Source organism: Chiloscyllium punctatum, chromosome 10 (assembly GCF_047496795.1).
Source record: "Chiloscyllium punctatum isolate Juve2018m chromosome 10, sChiPun1.3, whole genome shotgun sequence".
Lineage (NCBI taxonomy): Eukaryota > Metazoa > Chordata > Chondrichthyes > Orectolobiformes > Hemiscylliidae > Chiloscyllium > Chiloscyllium punctatum.
The window spans coordinates 60,114,650-60,141,431 of NC_092748.1; the positions used below are offsets into that span (position 1 = coordinate 60,114,650).

The following is a 26,782-nucleotide window of genomic DNA, read 5'->3' on the forward strand; positions in this document are numbered from 1 at the left end:
TCCAATAACCACTTTAAAAATTTGCAAAGCTTGTCATCAACACTCACATGCCATTAATGAATTTAAAACAAGACTTCAGGCTGTTGGTCTGTTCATTATTGGGAACCCAGCATGAGAAAAGGGTGAGAGGTTCAGTGAGCCAAGAGAGGTAGAGTTCCATGATGAAGGGCGAGGTGGTTGCAAGGTTATGAAGCCAAGACTCAAACAAACCACAGAGGACTGGAAATCCATAGCTAGTATGTAGGTTAAATGTGAGAATGGCATCTAACTTACTCAAGAATATAATGGAGGTTTGACATTCAATGGTGTTATCATCATTGAATCTTTACTATCACATCCTGGGGGCTACCATTGACCATTATCTTAATTACACTTGCCATTTCTGCATGGGATCCATGTTTCACTAACTTGATTTTTGAAGAGGTGACAAAGAAGATTGTTGAAGGCAGAGTGGTGGAAATTGTCTACATGGACTTAAGCAATGTATTTGACAAGGGCCTCATGGTAGATTGGTTAGCAAATTTAGATCACATGGGATCCAGGAGGACGTAGCCAATTGGATACAAAATTGACTTGAAGGTTGGAGACAGAGGGTGGTGTTGGAGCGTTGCTTTTTGGACTGGAGGCCTGTGCTACAAGGATTGGTACTGGGTCCACTGTGGTGTATCTACCAGACAGTGTGTTTAAATTCTTATATTCAGAAAATGAAGTGTGAGTCGACTCGTATGAAGAATACTATTCATTTATTGAACACAATTAATACTAGAACAACAAATATACTATGAACTAATGATATACACGACTACTCTATCTTATACTTAACTTTGTGTGATCATATAACACCACACTAGAACTTGGCACACTTGAACTTGGCATGGCTCCACATGGTGATGTCTTCTTCATCTTCTGATGGTGTTAGAGGGTTTTTCTCTTTCGGTGGTTCTCCAGTTACCGCCCTGAGTGGGGTTTTGTGGTGATTCTTATACTTCCGAGTCTTTGCACCCTTTTGTGAGGTTCTTGAGGATCTGCCAATGGATTGATCAGATTCGATTACCCTGATCAATCAAACCATCCAGGTGTTGGGTGGCAGGGTGGCCCTTATGCGTCCATTATGGTACGTGCTATGAAGGGCTTTTGCCCGAAACGTCGATTTCGAAGCTCCTTGGATGCTGCCTGAACTGCTGTGCTCTTCCAGCACCACTAATCCAGAAGCTGGATGCACGTAGTTTCCTCCAAATAGGGCATTGGCACCTCCATGTCCAGTGAATGACTCGATGCTCCCAATTGTCCCAATGGCGACATTGCATTTTCCCATTCAAGTTCAACTTTAGGTGCATATTGCAGAGTCTGCAATGTCAAGTTTTAATGCAAACCATCTGTAGACAGCTGCAGCCTGTCTGGATTCTGCAGTGTGTGGATTGACACAGTCAATTTAGTCAAGGCTGGCTTTAATTTCTCGTCATGCTTTAATTTATAGCCACTTTATTGAAGTTCATCATAAATAAATTATTTTGGGTGGCCTGTTTGCTTTTTGTCATTTATGTAAATGATTTGGATATGAAAATCGGAGGAATGGTTAGTAAGTTTGCAGATGACAGTAATATAGGTGGTGTAAGTGGATAGTGAAGAAGATAAGATGTTGAAGGTGTTAGCCCCCTGTGTTCCCTGTCTGTGCCATCATATTTAGACTGATTCTAATCTAAAAAGTGAGTTAACAGAGTCTTACATGGATTCATGCAGTTTTTGAGCAAAGTTGTAACTCTGTAAGTACAAATTGCAAAACTTGAATCCAAGGTTTCTGGTTCAGAGGCAGGGATGCTGCCACAATGCCTCAAAACCTGCATATCTCTGTATGTAGCAATATTTCAGTTTATCTGGCCTTGTAATAGTTTGAATACAAACTGAACAATGAATTGAATTTTTCTAAAGTCTATTAAATTTTTTTTATTTGAAGAAATGCTAAGCTGAGAAGGAGAGAGGCAGACATACAGAAAAGATGAGGTGGGAAGCGACTTTACATGTTGCTCATTATTAATGATGTGAAGGTGTACCAAAAGTATTAGAAAGCATGCTGGCTCAGTGGTTAGTACAGCTGCCTCACAGTGCCAGGGACCTGGGTTCAAATCCAGCCTCAGACGACTGTCTGTGTGGAGTTTGCACATTCTCCCTGTGTCTGCGTGGGTTTCCTCCGGGTGCTCCGGTTTCCTCCCACAGTCCAAAGATGTGCAGGTTAGCTATGCTGAATTGGCTATGCTAAATTGCCCATAGTGTTCAGAGATGTGTAGGTTGGGTGCGTTAGTTAGGGGAAATGTCGAGTAGTAGGGTAGGGAAATGGGTCTGGGTGGGATACTCTGTGGAGGGTCAGTATGGACGTGTTGAGCTTAATGGCCTGTTTCCACACTGTAGAGTATCTATGATTCAATGAATTCCATACTGCACCATTTCTGCAACTGGTATAATTAATACAATCCGATATACACTCATGTAAGTGAGTATTAACAGTTTTAAATGAAATGATTATGTATAAGGGATGATAAGAAAAGAGATCTTCAGGAACCCTGTAGACTCATGCTCTAGCTCAATTTGATTTGGTGTCACTATGACATAGCTCCTTGTACACAGTAGCTAGTCTTAGAGTAAAGTTTTAGTTAATCATTCACTCCACAATGTGATCATCTCCTTCTTTCCCTGAGTTGTGGCTGTAGCAGTTGTCTGAGCTAGCTGGTGACCGCTTTTAATATATGAAATATGCATAGGACTCTGACTATCATTTATGTGAACACTGAGTGAAGTGTGCACAGTACATGCACTGTTGGATATCAACTGGCTCTCCAGTTGAAGAGTACCCCCATAAGTAAATCGTATTCTTGCTTGTCAGCAAGGTAAAGTAGTAAGAGTGTTTCGTAGCTTCATGACACCAGCTTGAGCCATTGCTGCACTGGCTACCTCCTCCTGATGGGATGTCTGAGGCTGCTGAGGCTCTGTTCTCGAAGAGACCAGATCTCTCTCGCTGTCAGCTGTTTGTCTACACACCATTCAGAGTGAAAATTCATTGAAGATATTATCTTGTTGCTTATTTATAATTGGAAAACTATTTGGGTAAGTAAAGTATCAATTATTTGCTTTGAGTGGTAATGTTAATAATAAAACAAATCATTTTGATATTACAAGAATATTTTTATTGCTAAGTATACTATTGACTGCTTTTTGAGGTCATTTCTGCTATTACTTATGATTAATAGAAAGACATGCTATTACAAGAATGAAATTTCTAAATCTTCCTTTACCATTCACTTTTTAAGAAATACAAAAATTACTGAAGCTTGTGTTTGGAAATGGGAATGATACAATAACTGTCCCATGTTTTTAATTTTCATGAAGGTGAAATGAGTTATGTGGATACTAAAATATATATTTGTTTAAGCAGCTGTGATAGTCATTGCTGTAACAAAAGCATATTTTTTTTCAGGAAATTACCACAAAATAGCTGATTTTTATTTACAGATAATGGGCTAAATATTGTATGTCCCTTTGGATGTGCTTTCAGAGGGGTAGGATCAACCCATTTTTAAAAGTTTTAACAGTGTAGGGAGCAATGGGTAGTATCTTTGGAAGGTTCTCTTTGCAACTGGTAACCCCTATCCTCGCCTTTCTTTCTACCTGCCATACATCAAATCATAGTGCCCCACTCCCCCAAAGTCCTTTCCTATCCAAAATCCTGGATTTGGGGTTCCATTGGGCCTCCTTTGTGGCTGGGGCTGCAGTCTCAGCAGCGCCACATATGGAGCTTTAATGCAGATAGGATTGTTGGAGGTGTCAGCTAATCCAGTGGTTGGAAATACCTTAAACTTGGGTGGAGGAGGCAGGGTGGCACGAATTGATCCTACCTGCAACCCTTCACCCTCAGAGCTGCAGGGCAGGCTTGTTCTTGGCCTTCTGGCTAGCCACTAACTTTTCTTCCTGTGGTGAAAGGAGTGGACCAGCTGCAAATTTTTGCTCCACCACAGTTAAACCTGCCTTTGCTATCAATCCCTCAAGAACTGAAAGTCAAATAATCCAAATTGGATTGCTTTAACTTTGGGACTGTCAATTTATAATTGTGCTGTTGTTTTTTTCATGTATTTGTGTATGCAATAATATTGTTAACCTATTTAACAGAGTTCAACTCTTGGACCACCAGGAAGATTGGAAGAACTTGTTCCAGAGGGTAGGTTGTGGTTTTTGTTTTTTTTAAGCAAATCTGTAGTTGGTATTAACAAAGGAATAAATTTTGCAAAAAATAAATCCTCTGTAAACAGTAATTATTATGTAAATGTATGGCATTTCTTCAGGTTTTGGGAAGGGTGAATGATATGTGGTACAACAAGGCACAAAGGGGTAGGGGATTTTACTTTAATGCAAGCTAGCTGATTTATCTATGTCATTTTTAGAGTTTGGGTTTTAAAATAGTGCATATGGGGTTAGTTCCTTTTGGGAAGGATTTTTAAAAAACTAGGTTAAACAGTCCTTCTGGAATAGTTGCCTGGAACAGTGACCTAATCCAGTATCTGTTAGAGATTATGGGAACTCTTTGAGCGGTAAATGAAGATTGTTTGTATTGTGCTGTTTTATGAAAATGAGTTTAAATGTTGAGGGCCATTAGCTTGATCTTGTTTCAGATTAATTTTAGTTTAGAAATCCAGAGATTAAAAGTTTTATGGCAATTTGGAGAAGAACCTGACTTGGGTCAAAAGCAATGTAGTTTCTCTCCTGAAAAGGAGCTTAGAACAGTTCAGAGAAAGTTTAGATTGTGCAAATTCTGATCGCATGTATTTGGTTCAAAATCTGCATGTTATTAAAAGGTTAGAGGTCTAAAGTGCAAGTTTTATGAGTATTTTTGTAAGAAGATGTTACAGATCACAGGAAAGAACTAGGAAGAATCAGTTGCATCAAATTTAAAGATTTGAATATGAAAGGATAATGTTCCTTTCCAATACCTCCCTCTCCTTTGATGGTTTGCATTCCCCTTAATGGGCTTTGCAAGTAAATGAGGAGAAAGTGAGAACTGCAGATGTTGGAGTTCAGAGTTGAAAGCGTGTTGCTGGAAAAGCACAGCAGGTCAGGCAGCATCCAAGGCACAATAGAGTCGACCTTTCAGGCATAAGCCTTTAATCAGGAATGTGGGTGGGGATGGGGTTGAGAATGGGGCTGAGAGATAAATAGGAGGAGAAGTGGGGCTGGGGGGAAGGTAGCTTGGAAGGTCATAGATAGATGAAGGTGGGAGTGATGGTAATAGGTCAGAGCAGAGGTTGGAGTGGAGAGGTGGAAAGGAAGATGGACAGGTAGGACAGTTCAAGAGAGCGGTGCCAAGTTGGGGGGTTGGATCTGGATTGGGTGGTGTGGAGATGAGGAAACTGATGAAATTGACATTGATACCATCAAGTTGGAGGGTTCCAAGACGGAAGATGAGGCATTCTTCCTTCAGGTGTGGGTGGCTAGGATTTGTGAGGAGGCCCAGAACAAGTTAAGTGCACACTTCCCACCAACCCACCCTCCACTCCCAGCAGCTTTCCTTGCCACTGAAAGAGATGTAAAACCTGCATCCACACCTCTCCCCTCATCTCCATCCAAGGCCCCAAAGGATCCTTCCACATCCGGCAGAGATTTGCCTGCACATCCAAACACCTTATCTACTGTGTCTGTTGCTCTTGATGTGGTCTCATCTACATTGGAGAACAGGATGACAACTCACGGAACATTTCAGAGAACATCTGTGGGACACATGCACCAAACAACCCCACTGCCTTGTGGCCAAACCACTTCAACTCCCCCTGCTACTCCACCAAGGACATGCAATTGCAGGGCTTCTGCCCACAATGTCAACTCTCCTGCTCCTCAGATGCTGCCTGACCTGCTGTGCTTTTCCAGCGCCACACTTTTTGATTCTGCATGTAAATGAATCAATTGTAAAACATGGGTTATTTACTGATGATGTTTATTAGGTGAAAGATATACCATGGTTGATTTGGTGATGGGAGGATAAAAAGTCTTTAGTTCTGTGTAAGAACACTTGTAAATATAAAAATCTCTATGTTTTATTTGAAGTTGAATTTCTGCTTGGATTTGAATTGCTGTAAAGTGATGGTGTCGGAAAATAAATTAGAACTTTGTTTTACTAGGATTTTAAAGACATTTTTATTTTGTGTTCTATATTTAGATAACTTTTTTTTTCTTTGTTTTCATCTTTCATAAATTTCTGGTATGCGGTTGAAGATACTTTGCAACCTCATGTAACTACGTTTCAGTGAATGACCACTATATTAACTAAAAAAAAACTGACCTATCTAGCCGATTTCATTCTGGGATCTGATTTGTCCAGTAATACAATCAGCTGAGATCATAACAATACAATGGATAGGAGGTAATGCATAGGAAAAAGGCACAGAATGAGATGACACTGAAGGAATGGCAGAAGGATTAAGGGAGCTGTTGGAAGCGTTGAAGTGGGGAAGCAAGAGGAGTGGAGGAGATAGGAAAGGAAATGTTAAGACTAGTAAACTGTAATTTGCAATCATCCCTTGGCAGTGCAATTTCCTGCTATATGCCCTTTCCAAAAAATGGAAGGACGGATGGAGGCACAAAATTGAGAGAATAGCAAAGATGATAGCAAGATATGTGAAACCCAAAAATAGATAAGGAGAATGAATGAAATAGTATTAGAAACAGAATAGACAAATTTAAGAAATTTTGTTTTATTATATAGCAATCTATTTTTTTTTAATGATTGCCAGACAGTCCAATGGCCAGAGAATCACTGGAGCAATGCAGATTGCAGTTGCACCTCAGTTCTGATTCCATTGAGTTTAACTGTTGTCCAGGAAGAGTTTGGGATTAACTTAAACTCTTCTATCTTACTATTAAACTGAACTCCTATCTTGCAATTGATCCAACTCCCCACTGCAGCGAAACCTCCCTTGAGATCTTACAATCTTGGGTCTCTTGGCAACTGTACCTGAGCAGACTACAAACTCTGACCTGACCCATCTAGAACTGACACAGCAGTACCCCATTTCTCCTTGTCATTCTGACCACCTCCTGAGCTCTACATCATACATCCCTCACTGGACTTGGCTCCACCTAACATTTCTTCTCATCACAGCAGGACTTGAAAAGCTCTGACCCAATTGGCACACCTGCTACCTTCACCTCCTCACCTACCCAGTTCCCTGGACATAATAATTCATTCTCGTCTTGATGCCCCGACCACTTTTCCAACTCATTAGCCCTGACACCCAGCCAGGTGACAGCCAAACGTAAGATTTGCGGACCCCCCATCCCAAAACCTCTGCTGGACCCAACAAAAGCTAGAGAGACATTCCCCCTCCTACCTGCCTGACCATCCTTGGAACCAACAACTCCTACTTGTCTGACCTGACTTCTTTCACCCTTGGCTAGATCCCAGCTTAGCATTTCCCCATTTTATCCTTGCAATTTGTAACCCACCACTGCCCTATATACAGGCATAAGTGGAATGGTAACAAGTTGAAACTTAATTCAATCCTCCAACTCATTGAGAAAAAGTAATTAAATAAATAATGAACATTTTAAAACTTCCTTAAAAAAATAAATGGACATCTTAATTTGCCAAATTGTCACTTTTCTGCCAATATTGGCAGTACTATTGTTTAATGGAATGTGCAGCATTAGTTTCATATTTTTTATTTGTGATGAATCATTAAAGGTACGATGTCATTGTTTAGTAACTTTTAAAACAGCATCTTTCAAGTAATTAAAGCCTCCATCAGATTGCCTTAATCTGTATTACCTAATCTGTGTGGATCTTAAAAATCTAGATTCTGACTCTTTAGAATATTCTTTTCCTTGCCAGTGAAAGCTATCTTCTCCAACCAATTGTTCCCTCTCCTCCTAACTGATACAGTACTAGGTCTTGAAAAATTTTTTACTCATGGAATGTGGGTGTCGTTAGTTGGTCAGCATTTATCGCATGACGCTAGCTGCTGTTGAACTGAGAGGCTTGCTAGGCCATTTCGAGGGCAGGTGAGAGTCAACCACATTGCTTTGGGTCTGGAGTCACATGTAGACCAGACCTAGTTAGGATGGCAGATTTATTTCCCCAAAGGGCATTAGTGAGTCAGATGGATTTTTCTGACAATCAGCAATGGTTTCACAGTCATCGGTAGGTTCGTAACTCCAGACTTCTTTTTGTTGGATTCAAATTCCACCATCTGCCATGGAGGGATTTGAACCCAGGTCCCCAGAACATTAGCTGAGTTTTTGGACTAATAGTTGTGCAATAATACCAGAAGGCCATTGTCACCCCTAAATTGTATTGTATTCCTAAATTGAAGAGTTGGCCAACCAGTGGAATGATTGCATGCTTAATTTTATACTTGCGAAACCATTTAGCGAATGATAGAAATGGAACTAGCATTTTTTTTAGATCAGATTCCCTACAGGGTGGGAACAGGCCATTTGGCCCAACAAGTCCACACCGACCCTCTGAAGAGTAACCCACCCCCCTACATTTACCCCTGACTAACGCACCTAACATTGGGCAATTTAACATGGCCAATTCACCTGACCTGCACATTTTGGACTGTGGGAGGAAACCGGTGGAAGCCCACACAGGCAGTCACCTGAGGTTGGAATTGAACCCAGAGTCCCTGGTGCTGTGAGGCAGCAGTGCCTACCACTGAGCCACCGTGCCGCCCCATGGAATGTATACAATTCTGTATTTATTCAGAACCACACATTATAACCATGCATCTAAAAAATAGAATTTCAGTCTATCTTTTAATTGTTTTTCTGATCAACCTGTTCGGTGATGTTATTACACACTTTTGGAATAGGTGGGACTTGAACCTGAGCCTCTCATTCTAGTGGTAGGGACTCTACCTCTGCACCAGAAGAGCCCCACCAGGCTGTCTTTTATTGAGATTCAAGTGAATCACCAGTTAACACCCAGTACCTGCACGCAATGTACAATCTAACTGATAAAAATATTTGATATGCCAAACCAAAACTGCAAAGTAAATTAAACCAAAGTTCTGTACTACTATACAAAACATTATATTGTGAGATGTTGTTCCTCTTGAATTTAACAGTTTTTGAATATACACGTTTGTTTTCACTTCGATAGGTCATGACTTGTATTCATTCATTTACTTTGAGAAATTTCTCTCCAGCATTTGTTTCATACCAAGCGATTTATAATCTTTTCAAACTTAAGACTTTTCATAAACTGCATGGTATCCCACAAGGACCAATTATTTACATAATGTTAAATCAGTATAAGTCTTCACTATGACCATTTAACAAAATTTTACTTAAAAATATTTGACAAATAGAATCCCATAATCACTGTCTCCTTGAGAGCCAGAGTACTTTCAACAAAATGTATTTTCTTAGTTTCCAAAGCTAATAGAAAACATTTCCTGTTCTTACCCATTAAAAATATGATGAAATCAACTGTACTCCATTATCCATCAAGAAAATTAGAATGTCAAGGATTACTAAATGCTTGCTAAATGGTCTAGTTACTTATTCTTTGGTCACTTAAGTGCAGATTTATCTATATTTAATTTCTGAATGTTTCATTTGAACTTAAAACATTACTGACTTGAGTCTTTTATTTTAGCACTTAATACCAGCACATTAAAATTAATATTTAGTCTAATCTGAGAGCAAAACCAGTTTGCCCGATCAATCAAACTTTGTAACTATTCACAGACAACCCATTTTCATCTACTTACACTTCCCACTATCAGCTTTTCCCCCTACCCCTGATACTATTACAGAGGAACCTTGATAATCCGAACGAGATGGGCAGGCAGTATTTCATTTCGGTAATTGATTATTCGGATGATTGATTTGACCTTAATCAACCATACTGATCAAACACCTCGTTCTACTGGAGAGTTTGTTTAAATCATTCTCCCTGTGTCTGCGTGGGTTTCCTCTTGGTGCTCTGGTGTCCTCCCACAGTCCAAAGATGTGCAGGTTAGGTGAATTGGCCATGCTAAATTGCCTGTAGTGTTCGGTGCAGGGGTAAATGTAGGGGAATGGGTCTGGGTGGTTGATCTTCGGAGGGTCGGTGTGGACTTGGTGGGCCGAAGAGCTTGTTTCCACACTGTAGGGAATCTAATCTAATTTTGATGAGTCTGCTAGTTAAATAAACTAATCTTTGCAATCTGCAAGTTGCAGGTTAAACTGAGAAAGACATCACACAAATTAAAGAAATACCAGCATTACACAAGATCCTGAAAAACCTCTACAATCACAAGAGCATTTGTCAGTTTCTATGAACACAGTGTCACGATAGAAAGACAGAAGCACTGCCTCGCGCATGCCTTTACTTTCTCGGCCATTTTTTTCATGAATGGCACAGTAAAGTGAAGGGAACAAAGCACTCACTTTTCAAAAGGCTGTGTATCTAATCCTTACATTAAAAAATCCAGTCGCTGTTGCTTGAGATGCTTGTGTTTCTTTATTTTTGCCACCATTTTCACATGTTCTTCAGTGCAGGTAATCTGAATTCACTTACCTCTTTGATGGAATGTTTTTGCTGGACCTTGAGATCTTGTTCAAATAATCTGAAATTTGGATAATTGATATTCGGATAGTCGAGGTTCTACTGTACCTAGCCCTTTGGCTGCCTTATTGTTGTTCTCTGTCTCTGGGCTCCATCTCCACCTATTCAATCACTCATACCATCTTTTTCTAGCTGTTATCAGTTCTGAAAAAGGGTCACTGGACTCGAAACATTAACTCTACTTTGACTTCACAAATGCTGCCAGATCTGCTGAGTTTCTCTTGCAATCCCTGTTTTGTTTGTAAATGCTGTCTCTTTTTTTTAGATCCTAATAATCATGTATCACAAAGATGCCTGAATGTTTTCCTCGTTGATACCAATAAAAAGTTGTAGGGTCAGTTTTTAGTTGAACATTTTAATTTTTCAGCAAAGTGGATGTCACTGAAAATAGCATAATTTCAAGCATCAGTCAAGTGATTGACACATTTAGAGTCATAGAGTCGCAGAGTTGTACAGCACGGAAACAGACCCTTCAGTCCAACTTGTCCATGCCAACCAGATATCCCAACCTAATCTAGTCCTACTTACCAGCATATCCCTTTAAACCCTTCCTATTCATATACCCATCCAGATGCCTTATAAATGTTGTAATTGTACCATCCTGCACCATTTCCTCTGGCAGCTCATTCCATACATGCACCGCCCTCTGTGTGAAAAAGCTGCCCTTTTTATATCTTTTTCCTCTTACCCTAAACCTATGCCCTCTAGGTCTGGACCCACGCCCACCTCATCCTATCCATGCCCCTCATAATTTTATTTGTTTAGTTTCCATAGTTTACTTCTGTATCTGCTCCTTTTCAAAAAAAACTTTCAGCAATATCTCCGTCAAACGTATCATCAAGGGTAAATACCACGTTTATGTTCATTGATACAAAAGAAAGAGCTAAAGACATTCTAAGATCACTTTTCCAGCTGGAGGAGAGAGCACTCTAATATCCTCCAGTAAGATACAGATGTTCTTCAAAACTCCTGATACTTGGCATCACTTTTGCTTCTGGTCAGAAACAAGTACAGTTCATATCCATTTGTCCTTGATTTAATCTATGATAAGTCTTTTGTCCTTACAGTGTACTATTGTGGATAAACTAAATCTGGTTGCCAGGTCTATAAAATGTAGAATGACAATCTTTGTATTTAAGCTATACATTTAGATCAATGGCACTAATCTTGTTAAACCCAAGTGTGTGTAATAGGCTATGGTGGCATCCTTTGATACGTTTGTTCACAGATTTCAAGCATCAATTTGCTATTTAAAACTTGATATAGTTAAGGTATTTAATTGATCATCTTGATAACTGGAAAACTAATTGTTATTTAATTCTGTAACTAGTAGAGCTGTGGGTTAAGAGTCATAGTGCATTCCTCCAGCCTCCGTTCTTACAGTTTGTAAAAGCATAGTGAATGTTTTATAAAAGCTAGATCAAGATTGATATCCTAATATGTTGAAACTGAGCTGTAAGGCTTTTGTTTAATTATTAGAAGTATCAATTTTTATAAAGCTCCATGAAGAGATAGCATGTGATTTGATAATCTAGACTCCAATCTTATTTGCCGAATGCATTGCACACCAATAATTTAACACAAGATTTTTGGCAAAAAGTGAAGTTGAAAGTAGCTAAGGAGATAAGCAAATCTACTTCCCTAAATTTGGTCTCACACTGAACCGCATTACTGCAGACAAGGCTATGTCCAGCATTCACATTACACACTGAAGCTGTGCACAGAGAGTACAACAAGCCTGCTCTACTTTGGATTAATTCTTTAATCAAAATTGCTTGGTGGAATTTAATACCTTTCTTCAAGATGAAGCACTAGTGGGGTCAGTTTGGAGAATGAGAAGGTTCATGCTGAAAGGAAGTAGGAGAGACCAGAACTGGAGGACACACTTTAAAAGTAAGAGACTTTCCATTGATGATGAGACATAGAGAATTGTTTTTCTCTCTGAGGATCACGAATCTTTAAGGTTGTATTCCCCACAGAGGTAGGTGGAGCAGATTCATTGTACTGTATACTTTTTAAAACCAAAATTAGATTTCTGACCAACAAGGGAATTGAAAGGTATGGGAGGTAGGCAGAAGAGTGAAGTTGAGGCCCCAATATGATTGGCTATAATCTTATCAAATGCTGGAACAGGTTTGAGGGACAAAATAATGTACTCGTGCTCCTTATTTATATGATTTTGTTGTCATATCTTATCTTACCTTATCTCCGCATTACCTTTTAAGACTTGCCTTACTGTTCTTCTGTACTTCGATTGGTCTCTTGTTCATGCCCTTTGCTCCTATATTGATGGCAAAAACTTCCTTCAGTTTATTGTCTAGAAATTCCTCCCCAAAGTCCCACTGCCCCTTCATTTTTCCATCTACCCTCAATAAACATTTTGAATTCTATCTTAAGGTTAAAGCTTTTCAACATCAGTCATAGAGTCACAAAGATGTACAGCACGGAAACAGACCCTTCAGTCCAACCCGTCCGTGCCGACCGGGTATCCCAACCCAGTCTAGTCCCATCTGCCAGCACCTGACCCATATTCCTCCAAACCTTTCCTATTCATATACTCATCCAAATGCCTTTTAAATGTTGCAATCGTACTAGCCTCCACCACTTCCTCTGGCAGCTCATTCCATACACGTACCACCCTGTGCATGAAAATGTTGTCCCTTAGGTCTCTTTTATATCTTTCTTCTCTCACCCTAAACCTATGCCCTCTAGTTCTGGACTCCCCAATCCCAGGGAAAAGACTTTGTTTATTTATCCTATCTATGCCCCTCATGCTTTTGTAAACCTCCGTCAGGTCACCCCTCAGCCTCTAATGCTCCAGGGAAAACAGTCCCACCCTGTTCAGCCTCTCCCTGTAGCTCAAATCCTCCAACCCTGGCAACATCCTTGTAGATCTTTTCTGAACCCTTTCAAGTTTCACAACATCATAGGAAGGAGACCAGAATTGCATGCAATATTCCAACAGTGGCCTAACCAATGTCCTGTACAGCCGCAACTCCTAACTGCTGTACTCAATACTCTGATCAATTAAGGAAACCATAACAAACGCCTTCTTCACAATCCTGTCTACCTGCGACTCCACTTTCAAGGAGCTATGAACCTGCACTCCAAGGTCTCTTTGTTCAGCAGCACTCCCTCGGCCTTATAATTAAGTGTATAGGTCAGTCTTCAATTTAACATTTATTTTATTTCTTTAATTTGTATTTTTTCCCAGTAACATGACTGTACTAAAGGTATTAAAAAGATACATACATTTTTAAGCAACCTGAATTTAAAGTGCTATGCTGCATTATTATAAATACATTTCCTTGTACAGTTCTCACTAACCATTCCTCCTGCTTATATTTCTGGACAGTCACTTGCATTGAACTCTTTCATTTCAATCTATTTTATTTCATATAATATTTCTTGCACACATATGTAAGATGCTTACCTGTCATCTGTTCAGCTAATTAAGATTGCTTAAGTTTCCAACAAATATAAATCACAATTTTAAAATAATTATTTAATTTGTCTCCGTTGAATAAACAAATATTTTCAGTATCTTTCTTGACAGTGTCTCTTATTTCGTGTTCTTTTCCAGATTCACTTATTGTGGAGCCTTTGCAAGTAATGGCACGGTGAGTAAAATAGTGTACTTTTCCCCCTTGTACCCAAACCTTTGGAAGAGCAGTTCCCATTGTTCAGAATGATGAAATGTTTGTAGTTAAAAATCACACAACACCAGGTTAGGGTCCAAACAGTTTATTTTGAAATACAAGCTTTCGCAGCTAGGCGGGGCAGGATCATGGGTCACAGAATTTAAAATAAAAATTCAAAGTGTCATACAACTGATGCAGCATATTGAACAAAGCTAGGTTGGTGTTAAGTCTTTCATCACTTAAAATAGGTTGAAGGTTTCAATTCATTAATATCTAAATCCCAGAATTTCTTTCAAATCATAGTCCCGAAATAACTTAAGGTTTTATCAAAAAAAGTAACATCCTAGCTCAGACAATACATTAAAGGTGTGAGCTTAGAGACTGTCAATATCCCAATCTTTAGTCAGACTGGTTCTATTTCCAAAGTAGGGACTTATAAAATGTCACATGGCCTAACTGCCTATAGATTGTTGAACGAAATAGAATGTATCTGCAAATGCAAATGCACCCCCATAGACTTGTGTGTGTTTGTGCACAATACACAGAAAGCTTGTAGGTAATTGGGAAGAGTAATGGAATGTTGGGCCTTATACTCCAATGCTCTTGAAATAAAATTAGGGAAGTCTTAGCAGTCTACAAGGTTTTGCTGAGACCATCAGAGTACTGTGAGCAGTTTTGGTGTCCTTATTTAAGGAAATTGGAGGCAGTTCAGAGAAGGTTCACTAAGATGGTTCCCAATATTGAGGATCCCCAATTATGAACAAAGGCTAAACAGGTTAGGAGACACTACTCACTGGAGTTTAGAAGAATGAGATGTTATCTCCCTGAAACATATAGGATTCTTAAGGGGCTTGACAGGTTAAATGCTGAGACAATGTTCCCCCTCATGGAGAGTCTCGGACCAGAGAACATAGTATCAGGATAAAGGGGCATTAATTTAATTCTGAGATGAAAAGGAATATCTTCTCTTAGAGTGTTCAGTCTTTGGAACTCCTTGCCGCAGACAGCTATGGCAGCAGAGTTCTTGTGTATATTTCAGGCTGAGATAAATAACACTTAATTCCCCTACTGATCAATATTTTAAGGGGAGGGGCAGGAAAGTGGACTTGAGGAATGTTGGATCAGCCATGATCCTATTAAGTGGCAGAGCAGACTTGAGTGGGTGAAAAGCCTACTCTTGTTCCTATTTGTTATGGTCTTGTAGTTTTAAATGATGCAAGGCATGGATCCCAGTACAGAATCTGTATCAATTGGAATACAGATTGAATAATTTGGCTTATGGTTCAGTGTATCCATGTCTTTTTGTGACACTGATTTCCAGGCCTAAACTCTGATTTGTGCTGTCTTCAAATAAGTTTGTGTTGGGAGCAGACACCAACATTGAAATATAAATCATCAAGTGCTAAATGAAAATATAGTAACATTGTGTAACAAATTTAAAAATTTTTTTGCCATTTGAAACCTCATGTACTGAGGAAAATGGGATTTTCCCTTCCAAAGTCAGGTTTTACCTATTATAAAATGTTGATATAGGGTTTTCCATTTTGGCATTTTGATCTGGGCTAGCTTTATAATGCATGGTGAAATAAAAAGATATATTTATATAGAACTTTTCAACTACTGAACATCTCAAAGTGCTTTTCAATCTATGAAGTATTTTGGTCAATGTTATAATTTGAAATGTATCAGTCAGTATGTATCAGAGCAAACTTTCACAGATGGCAATATGATAATAACGGATGATATGCTAGTGATTCAGATGAGGGAGCTATGTAATACCTTCAAGTTTGCAGATGACACAAATCTGGATAGGACTGTGAACTGTGAGGAGAATGCAGAGATGCTTTAGTGTAATTTGCCTAAATTGAGCATGTAAATGCCTGGCAGATGAAGTACAATGTTAATTATTGTGAGGTTATCCACTTTGGTAGCAAGAACAGAAAAATTGATTAATATCTGAACAGTGATGGATTGAGAAAGGAGAAGGTACAATAAGACATCAATATCTTTATACATCAGTCACTGAAAATAAACATGCAGGTCAGCAGGTGGTGAAGGGGGTAAATGGTATTTTGACCTTCATAGTTAAAGGATTGGAGTACTAGAGCAGAAATATCTTGCTGCAGTTGTGTGCAGAGCCTTGGTATTATGTGTAGTTTTTGCCTCCTTACCTGAGAAAGGATGCTCTGGCTATGGTGGGAGTGAACAAAGATTCACCAGGCTGATTCCTGGAATGGTAGCATTGATGTATGAAAAGAGATTAGAGTGGTTAGGAATGTATACACTGGAATTCAGAAGAATGAGGGGCATCTCTTCGGAACTTATAAAATTCTAACAGGACTAGATAAGGTAAATATAGGAAGGATGTTTCCAATGACTGGGGGATCCAGAACCATGGGTCACAATCTAAGGGTATGGGGTAAACCGTTCAATATTGAGATGAGGAGAAATTTCTGTCAGAGAAAGTGTTTGAGGCCAAGACAATAGACAATAGGTGCAGGAGTAGGCCATTCTGCCCTTCGAGCCTGCACCACCATTCAATATGATCATGGCTGATCATCCTTAATCAGTATCCTGTTCCTGCCTTATCTCCATAACCCTTGATTCCACTATCCTTGAGAGCTCTATCCAACTCTTTCTTAAATGAATCCAGAGACTGAGCCTCCACTGCCCTCTGGGGAAGAGCATTCCACACAGCCACCACTCTCTGGGTGAAGAAGTTTCTCCTCATCTCTGTCCTAAATGGTCTACCCCGTATTTTTAAGCTGTGTCCTCTGGTTCGGCACTCACTCATCAGCGGAAACATGTTTCCTGCCTCCAGAGTGTCCAATCCTTTAATAATCTTATGTCTCAATCAGATCCCCTCTCAGTTTTCTAAACTCAAGGGTATACAAGCCCAGTTGCTCCAGTCTTGAAAACATTGAATGTTTTCACGAAATTAGATGTAGTTCTTAGCGCTAAAGGATCAAGTATGGGGAGAGGGAATAGGATGCTGAGTTGGATAAGAAGCCAGGGTTATACTGAGTGGAGGAGCAGTCTTGAAGGGCCAAATGGCCTACCCCTCCTATTTTCTTGATTTTCTATTTTCTTTTCGTGCTGTTGTTTGAAAGGTGAATATTGGCCAAGGGTGAATAAGGAGAACACCCTATTCTTTTTCAAAATATGATGTTTTATTTCCACCAATGTAGTCAATTGGACTTTGGTATACTTTTCATTTAATAGATGTCATCACCAATAGTATACATTCTCTTTGTGGTGCAATGGTCAGTCTAAGGTTACTGGATGCATTAAATGTGTGCTACAAGCAAAATTATTAGCTTTTAGACAGACCCAAAAATGAATATTTAAATTGGGGGGGGGGGAGGCTTGTTTAAAGCATAAACACAAAAGTAGACACGCTGGACAGAATGGCCTATACCTGTGCTGTATGTTCTATATAATTCTCTGACTATTTGAATATGGTGTGCAAAGTTTAGGCATTTTCACTAAAATAAAATGCGGAAGCATTTAATGCTTCCTAGAAGAATATAAAAGATGAATTAGTATTTTCAAATTTATGAGGAAAACTTGTGGAGTGCAACTTGATTTTATTGCAGGAAAAAGGACAAAGGGAGAAGGTGATCTGTTTTTCGAAAAAATGCTGAATGGCTGGGATGACATAGACATAGTTAGAACATTTAGACTAAAGAGCAAATTAATGGTTGAGTGAAGCGGAATCCCTTCAAATGTTATACAGTAACAATGTTAAGTTCTTCAAAATTAGGTAATTATCTGGTGCAGAATGACATTGGAGGCTACAAGTTTGGGTCTAGAGTCAGATTTTTTATTAGATTAGATTCTCTACAGTGTGGAAACAGGCCCTTCGGCCCAACCAGTCCACACCGACCCTCTGAAGGGTAAACCACCCAGACACGTTTTCCTCTGACTAATGCACATAACACTAAGGGCAACTTAGCATGGCCAATTCACCTGACCTGCACATCTTTGGATTGTGGGAGGAAACCAAAGCACCCGGAGGAAACCCATGCAGACAGAGGAAGAATGTGCAAACTCCACACAGACAGTCGCCCGAGGCTGGAATACGAAATAAAAATGGAAAGAACTGTGGACACTGGAAATCAAAAACAAAAATAGAAATTGTTGGAAAAGTCAGCAGGTCTGGCAGGATCTATGGAAAGAAATCAGAATTAATGTTTTGGGTTCGAACTTACAGACCTGTTGAGATTTTCCAGCAATTACTGTTTTTAGCTCCATATAAAAATTGGTTCCTTGCTTTGGACATAGGGATTGTTATTTCTAATAGACAGCAAGTTAAGGTTGAATAGTGAGAAGTAGAAAAGGAGTCTGGAATGTTTTTCGAGTACCAATAATTAGCAGGCTTTTGTATAGAACTTTATATCTGGGAAATAAATTGATGGAAAATTCAGTCTTTTCATAACCTCTTATACAAAGATTGGATAAAAAAGAAATTCCTCATTATATATTTTATTTTAACTTTTATCACAAATATATGAGGTGTCAAAATATTCGAAGCTTGGCACTGTTTTTGGACTTTCTCTGAACCTAGTAAAATGGAACTTAACGTTCCAATTTAAATATTGAATGGGTTATTGGCATTGTTTTTCAAACTGTTAAGGAAGTGGAATCTGTAAGCTATCTTGCATCTTTACTTTCCTTCTTTGATAGTTTTCCATTACTATAGTTTACTCTTATTCCAAAGCCTATTAAAGGTAATTTTCCAGTACTAGCAATAACATAAGAGAGCTAGAACATGCTGTCCATCAGACTAAATTGAAGGATACCCTGTTGTCAGATTTACACAGGTGAGAAACTCCCAACTTACACTGAGCCAGGCTCAGTAGGAATTCCCTTGTAACCATCCTGAATAGTTACAAGTTCCAGTGTGTGAACGCAATGAGGAAATCATGTGATAAATGAGTTAAATACCAGGAAGTGGGGCGAATGAGACTAAGAGAATAACATTGTAAACTTGGCCTTCTTGTGGTGTTGTGAATGTGTCCTCAGCCCCTTGACTAGGAGGTCTGAGTTCAAGTCCCACCTGCTCCAGAGATGTGCAATAACATCTCTGTAAAAGGTTGATTAGGAAAATAGTCTATTTTTTTTTTGTAAACTTGTGAAAATTACGTTTGTGCAGGAAATTAGTTATTATTCCAAGCTCATGTGTTCTGTTTTCACTGGAATGAGTCCAGTGTGCTCAGGGAGCAGTGAAAAATGCTTCCTATCTCTTATCATGTTTTCCTTTGTCCTTTAAGAAAGGTTGGGAGAAGGAAATCAGAAAACTATAAATAAGTTAACCTTTCTTTTCAGAGAATTGCTAAAGTCTATAATTGAAGAAAGGGTGAATGAACCCCACCTTGGAATTTTCATCAGAGATAGCCAGCATAGATTTTCAAAGGGTAGGTCAAGCCTAACAAATCTGCTCATAGTTTTTGAAATTATGGCTGTACTAATGTACAGAGAATGTTTATATTATTCTAGGCATTAATTACATGGATGTCCAGAAGGCAATCCAGAGACTGTTGGCTGCTCTGAAGATCTCAGAATTGAAGGCAGATTACTGATCTATTTAGAAATTGGCAGTGTAGAGGTACCCAGAAAGTAGGGATGATGGGCAGGTACTCTAATTGGCAGGATGTGACGAGTGGTGTCTTGCAAGGGTCAATGTTGGATCTCAGCTATTCACTGTCCCATTAATTATTTGGTCATTGCAATAGAAATCCACATATTTAAATTTCCCAATGATACAATACAAGTCATATTTCAGCTATACAAAGTTCTGGTTAGCCTTCATCTGGGCCATCAGCTCGGCTGTATTGCCCAACTCAGGCCATCAAGATCCAGAACTTCATGAAATTGTCATTCATACTTATTTGAACTGGATCCAATGGAAGGCAAGAAATTTAATTTCCAAAGCTCGAGCCACTGGACAGAATCTAATTTAAACACTAAGACAAGTAAACAAGCACAGGGACACATACTAAGGAATTACATGAGGGTGATTCCTAAATACTTCCTTTAACTTAGGGAGTTAACAGGAGAAAGAACAAAAGGAAGTGAGAAAGAGATGAAAAGAGTGAACCTGAGGGAGGATAGTGCTGATGGCCCACATAGCAGAGAGTTAGTGGGGAGAGTGTCAGGCTTACCAAAAACAGTGTCAGGAACCCATAGCTGAAAGTGGCAGTGGGCGGTCAGTTGGAGTCAGGAAGGAATAGAGCCTGAAGGAAAGTGTTGGAGACCAATACTAACCATGATTTGAAGATGCCAGTTTTGGACTGGGGTGTACAAAGTTAAAAATCACACAATACCAGGTTATAGTCCAACAGGTTTAATTGGAGGCACGCTAGCTTTCGGAGCGATGCTCCTTCATCAGGCGATAGACTATCACCGCTCCTTCATCAGGTCCATCACCTGATGAAGGAGCGTCGCTCCAAAAGCTAGCGTGCCTCCAATTAAACCTGTTGGACTATAACCTGGTGTTGTGTGATTTTTAACCAATATTAACAGCAGGGATCAGTGGAAGGCAGAAAGGGTGAACTGTACAAGTCAGTGGTAGACAGAGAAAGTGAACCTGCAGGAATCAGGGAGAGACAAAGTGTGTGAATGTGGAGGAAGTCAGCAGAATACAGAGAGGGAGAATTAATCTGTGAAAGTCTACAGGGGAGAAAGAAAGAAACCTGTATCAGTCAGTGGAAGACAGTCTGGAAACAATGGAAAACAGAGCAAACATCATGAGAACAAATCACCTAATCTAATGCAATGATTCTCTTTAATTTTGTTAAGTACTTAGTTGTCTGGAAACCCTGAGGTGATTAGTATGCTGGATTGTTTTCTAGAGAGATAGCATGGTGCTCCTTGTGCTGTGTAGTTTGTTTTTGAGCCATTATGACTCTACGGCTTGACCTGTAACTCTTTTTAGGGCCAGGTACTGAGATGGATGGGTGCTAAAAGTGTCACAGTCAATATGTTTCCCAACTCCATCTTCTCTCCGTTTTCCTGAATCAGCTGTGTTACAGTGAGTTGTCAATTAGAGTCATTAGCTGTCCCACAGGATTCCCTCCAACAACTTGCCCACCACCGACATCAGGCTCACTGGTCTATTGTTCCCTGGCTTGACCTTACCACCCTTCTTAAACACCACGTTAGCCAACCTCCAGTCTTCCAGCACTTCACCTGTGACTATCGATGATACAAATATCTCAGCAAGAGGCCCAGCAATCACTTCTCTAGCTTCCCACAGAGTTCTAGGGTATACCTGATCAGGTCCTGGGGAGTTATCCACTTTTATGTGTTTCAAGACATCCAGCACTTCCTCCTCTGTAATATGGACATTTTGCAAGATGTCACTGTCTATTTTCCTACAGTCTATATCTTCCATCTCCTTTTCCACAGTAAATACTGATGCAAAATACTCATTTAGTATCTCCTCCATTTTCTGCGGCTCCACACAAAGGCCGACTTGCTGATCTTTGAGGGGCCCTATTCTCTCCCTAGTTACCCTTTTGTCCTTAATGTATTTGTAAAAACCCTTTGGATTCTCTTTAATTCTATTTGCCAAAGCTATCTCATGTCCCCTTTTTGCCTTCCTGATTTCCCTGTTAAATATTCTCCTTAACAAATTCCTCTCCATCTAAACCTTTAACACTATGGCAGTCCCAGTCTATGTTTGGAAAGTTAAAATCCCCTACCATAACCACCCTATTATTCTTACAGATAGTTGAGATCTCCTTACAAGTTTGTTTCTCCATTTCCCTCTGACATTAGGGGGTCTATAATACAATCCCAATAAGGTGATCATCCCTTTCTTATTTCTCAGTTCCACCCAAATAACTTCCCTGGATGTATTTCAGGAATATCCTCCCTCAGCACAGCTGTAATGCTATCCCTTATCAAAAACACCACTCCCCTCTTCTCTTGCCTCCCTTTCTATCCTTCCTGTAGCATTTGTAATTAAAGTAATACAGCCATTTAAAATATGTTAACTGAGGCCTCATACAATTTACCAGTTGGCCTCCACGTTTCAGAGGTGGCAGGGGCCTGTTAGCTGTCTGGGTGTGGAAACTGGGGAGGACTAGCACCAAGAGCCTTCCTGTCAGCCTGATGCAGTAGCAGCTACAGTCTTCCCTCCCCTCCCAATTCTTCACACAATCTCCAAAACACATACACATACATATATACATACAATTGCACAAAATCACAAACCCCTGCTATCAGTAGTGGCCTAGTTATTAAAGCCATTTTAATTTTAGAGAAGTTGGCAAGAGGATGGCTCCATTTGGAAGCATGATTCTTGCAAATACCTTTCACTGCATCCTGCTTTATTTAATGAGAGGTCTTCCAGCTTTGAGTGCCCTCCCACTATCCTTATTGGAATGGTGATCCTGTCCTCTGTCACAAATTATCTGTTTAAAGCAAAGTCACACTGATCAACTCTTCCTCACAGTATGAGCTTTTGACCCCCACTTGAGCCTGGTGATGAAGTTCATCAGCCCACAGGACAAATCCTGCTTGAAAACTTTAGCTATTGCAATCATATGGAATGGAATTATTGGAATAATCTTTATCTGGATTTGATGTAAATACTTATTTTTAATTAAAACAAGACCCATAACATTGGATTGAAGGAAGGCAATCAGATGATAGTTGTAATGACGGTGGTACTAAACTTTGCAATATTCATGGAAAGCACAATTCAGGCAAAACACTGTTGGGAGAGTTGTTTTGTGATAGCTCAGTCAGTCCAACTTGTTGGGCCGAAGGGCCTGTTGCCATACTGTAGGTAATGTAATCTAAAATCTAATCCTATGTAGGCCAGACCATATAAGAATGGTAGATTTCCTTCCATAAAGGACATTAGTGAAGCAGATGTGTTTCCCCCCCCCCCCCCCCCCCCCACAACAATTAGCAATGGTTTCATGATCACCCCTTATTAATTCAATAAATTGAATTCAAATTCTACCATATGTCATGGATAGATTCAGACACTTGTCAGCAGGAACATTATCTGGATCTTGTCTCGTGATAATACCACTAGGCCATCACCTCCCCTATTTATGTTCATCTATTTCCATCAGAAGATAAATAGATAGCCTAAGGAGACTCCGCTCACTTGCAACTTAAATTTCCTGCTGCTCTTCTTTTTATTGTGCCTTACGTGGGGGCTAAATCGATGTTGGGGTTCTCCTGAACCAATATTCAAAGATAATAATAAATATTGAATGAACTAATGTGGGATGACAATTTAAGAAAGCACCTTAAAGTCTTAAAACTGGGCAGTATGTAGTTTGGTGATCTTAAGTCACCATAATATACAACATGTATACAGTGTCTTAACTTATTGTCGATTGTTTTCTGATGATACTGGAGTAATGATGCCTTAAAAGAAAATTACGTCTGTTTGTGAGGCATGCTTATCTCTTTATCATTTAAAACTCACAAGATCCCTAAGTTTAATTTGCGCTCAGTAAGATGCTGATTGAAATGAAATGTTTTCTGATATTTTAATTTAGTACTGAATATTAAACTTGGCTGACTTATATCCCAATTAATAACACACTATATAAGGACTGATTTGTCTTTATTTGGAGGATGATCATTGTGCTGTTATATCTAGGGTACAAAGTATTTTACAATAATGTTAGAAATTTTAATATAAAAGTTATATATCAATCTTGGCATTGTTTGAAAAGAAGCTTCTTGATTATTTTTCACCAAAGAAAATTAATTAATGCATTATTTTTTAAATATCCAGCTTTGGACATCAACTTGTGAATTTTTTATTAACTTAAGCATTTTCAGTGTTTGCTATATAATGTTGATTTCCCCACATTACTGCAGCTACTGATCTGTGCAGCTACACCCTCACTTCCATCTTTGATATCATAGGCCCCATTAAAAGTATTATTGTCCCTCACTCTGACCACCCTCTCTGATAGAGTTCTAATTTTTGTTCCTTTACGTTGAAGGAGTAAAGACGTGAAAGGCTATAGTGGACAATTGGTCTTGCCATTCACTATTAGATGAGTCCATATGAAGTGCTGTGTGACCTGCTCTTGTTTGCCGAAACTTTTAACTATTCCAGGCTCATGCTGGAATGCAAAGTAACTCCCACCATGGTTTTCTTTTTATGCAAATTGTTTACTTAAAACCCTTTCTCCATCTTTTATGCCATCTCCACCAACAACTATAAGGAGCTCATGGACTATTTTGTTTTATGCAGGGAGTAGTTAGGATGTGGGATGCATTCCTTGACAAGGAAGAAGGGATGGAGGCAGTAGAAGTGTAGTTGTTTCACAGGGCCAGCACATGTTCATGGTTCAAATGGCTTCCTTCTGTGCTGTAATAATTCTAAGATGCTATCTGCAAGGATACAAATTAGGTGCAGGAGTAAGCTACTCAGCCTCTCAAGCTAGTCAAAAGATCTCATCACTTCACATTCCTGAATATCACTGATAACCTTTCACCCCTTTCATTATCAAAAATCTACCTACTTTTCCTCAAAAGTATTCAAATACTTTGCATCCATCACTTTTTGAGGAACAGTGTTCCAAACAAATGGATTTATTTGAAAAACAAAATGCAATTTTTGAATTTCCTAGTTCCTGAAACTAACTCACTAAGTTTGGATTTAGGGATATACAGTTACAATGCTCACCAGCCAATCAACTCAGACTTGCTGTGATGTCACAGTTAATTTTTTAAAAATAGTTTTTTTCAAACTCGGGTACACCCTGGTCCAATGCTGTTTCCAACTCTTGCACTCGGTAAGTGTTAGGCCCTAAGTCTGAACCTTAATTTATCTTCTCCCCACTTTCTCACTTATTTTAAGGCCTGTTGCTGCTCCCAACTCTTATTCCAGGGATATATATGAATTGCCCTTATCCAACCTCTTGTTTATCTCATCACAATCTTAATCAAGTTAGTCAAATATGGTTTTCCTTTAATAAATCCATTATTCATTCCACATTTAGTGATTCACAGATGCTTTCTTCTCCAGTTCTATTGCAATTTCTATTTGTCTTAAAGCAGGATTAGATTAAAGTTACAATCCTTTATTGTTCTACTCAAAACTTTGCTCAGCTTTACTGATCAGTGCCATGAGATCCTGTTAGCTCAGATGGTTCGATGTGGTACTTATTAATGTTGACAGTATGGTTTCAATTCCTGTACCAGTTGAGGTTGTTCTTGTTTCCTTCCTCTTCTACCAGTGTGCAGTCATTAGGGACATTCCACCAGTGTGATAGCATGGAATCATGATGAGCAACTATTGAATGCCAAGGACACAGCATGAGGAGAGGCCAATCAATGGTCAGTTAGCCTCCATTACAGAACTCCTTTACCGCACTTTCAGATGCATTACAAATCCATTCCTCTCATTGTGTGAAAAAGTTTTTTTCTCACATCACATTTGCTACTTTTACAAATTGCTTTCTATGTTCCCTGCTTTTCTTGATCCTTTTCCAAGCAGGAACAGTTTCTCCCTCATGATTTTGAAAACTTCTGTCAGATCCCTCTTAGAACTCTTCCCTCTAAGAACAGTGCCATCCTCTCCAATCTATCTCATAACTGAAGTTTCTCATGCCTGAAACCACTGCACACTTTTCAATACCTTCACTCTTTCCTATAGTGTAGTATCCAGTTGATCAGTTGGTTACAGTTGATTAATAAGAGTAGCCCAGGTTTCATTTGTTTTTTAAGTCCTTCCAATTTTCACTTGTGTGAAGTAATGTTTACATGTCAGATTTTTAATATTAATACACTCTTCTTATGGGATCTCATTCATAAGTATAAGCATTTGTAGGTGAGACATTTGTAAATCGGGGATTGCCTGTATATAGATAGACAAAGCATAGTAATTGAAAAATTTCAAAAGTACAAAAATGTTAAAAAAGAACACTTTGCAAAACAGTTTGATATTTTTAGAATGTTGACTGTGTTCGGTTAAAAGTTATTTCTCAATTATTGCTTATGCTCTGGTATTTGTCACACAAATCAATCTGTAATGTATATTAACAGAAAATCTAAACGAGTATGCTTGAAGCTTATTATAGCTGATTTTGTAAATATAAATATTTCTTGAGGTAACAATATGTCAGTTTACTTTATGTTACAGGCTATTATTAAATTTGGATTGTGGATAAACTCGTTTCCAATTAATGCAATTTGAATTAAAAGAAATTAGGTTCACAAATGGTTGAAAAGCCCCTTTTGCCCATTTAATTTCATCCTTTGAGAACGCTGAACCTACTGTATTCACATTACAATATTTAGTGGTTATGAATAAATCTGGAGTGCTGGCCTTAACCTGTGCCATCAGGAGCCTGCTCAAGCTGTTGATCATCCTTCAGTATGACATACTTCCTAGTATTGTCCTTTGTGTGCACCTCTAAGTCTAGAACTTGGGCTTTCTTATTTTGCAGTCCTGCATATAGAGTCATAGATTCATAGAGATGTACAGCATGGAAACAGATCCTTCGGTCCAACCTGTCCATGCCGACCAGATATCCCAACCCAATCTAGTCCCACCTGCCAG

The 26,782-nt window shown here is 39.1% G+C and overlaps 1 protein-coding gene across 4 annotated transcripts in view; it reads left to right on the plus strand.

The window, feature by feature from the left end:
- Nucleotides 1-26,782, plus strand: part of erich2 (glutamate-rich 2) — a 239,014-nt gene that overhangs the window by 24,554 nt on the left and 187,678 nt on the right. For 3 of the 4 annotated variants that reach the window (XM_072579305.1, XM_072579308.1, XM_072579306.1), the window contains exons 3-4: nucleotides 4,159-4,207; nucleotides 14,175-14,211. In XM_072579305.1, the coding sequence (XP_072435406.1) occupies nucleotides 4,159-4,207; nucleotides 14,175-14,211 (86 nt within the window). Of the gene's footprint in view, nucleotides 1-2,975; nucleotides 3,100-4,158; nucleotides 4,208-14,174; nucleotides 14,212-26,782 lie in introns of those variants that run through there. The other variant, XM_072579307.1, reaches the window with a different exon arrangement.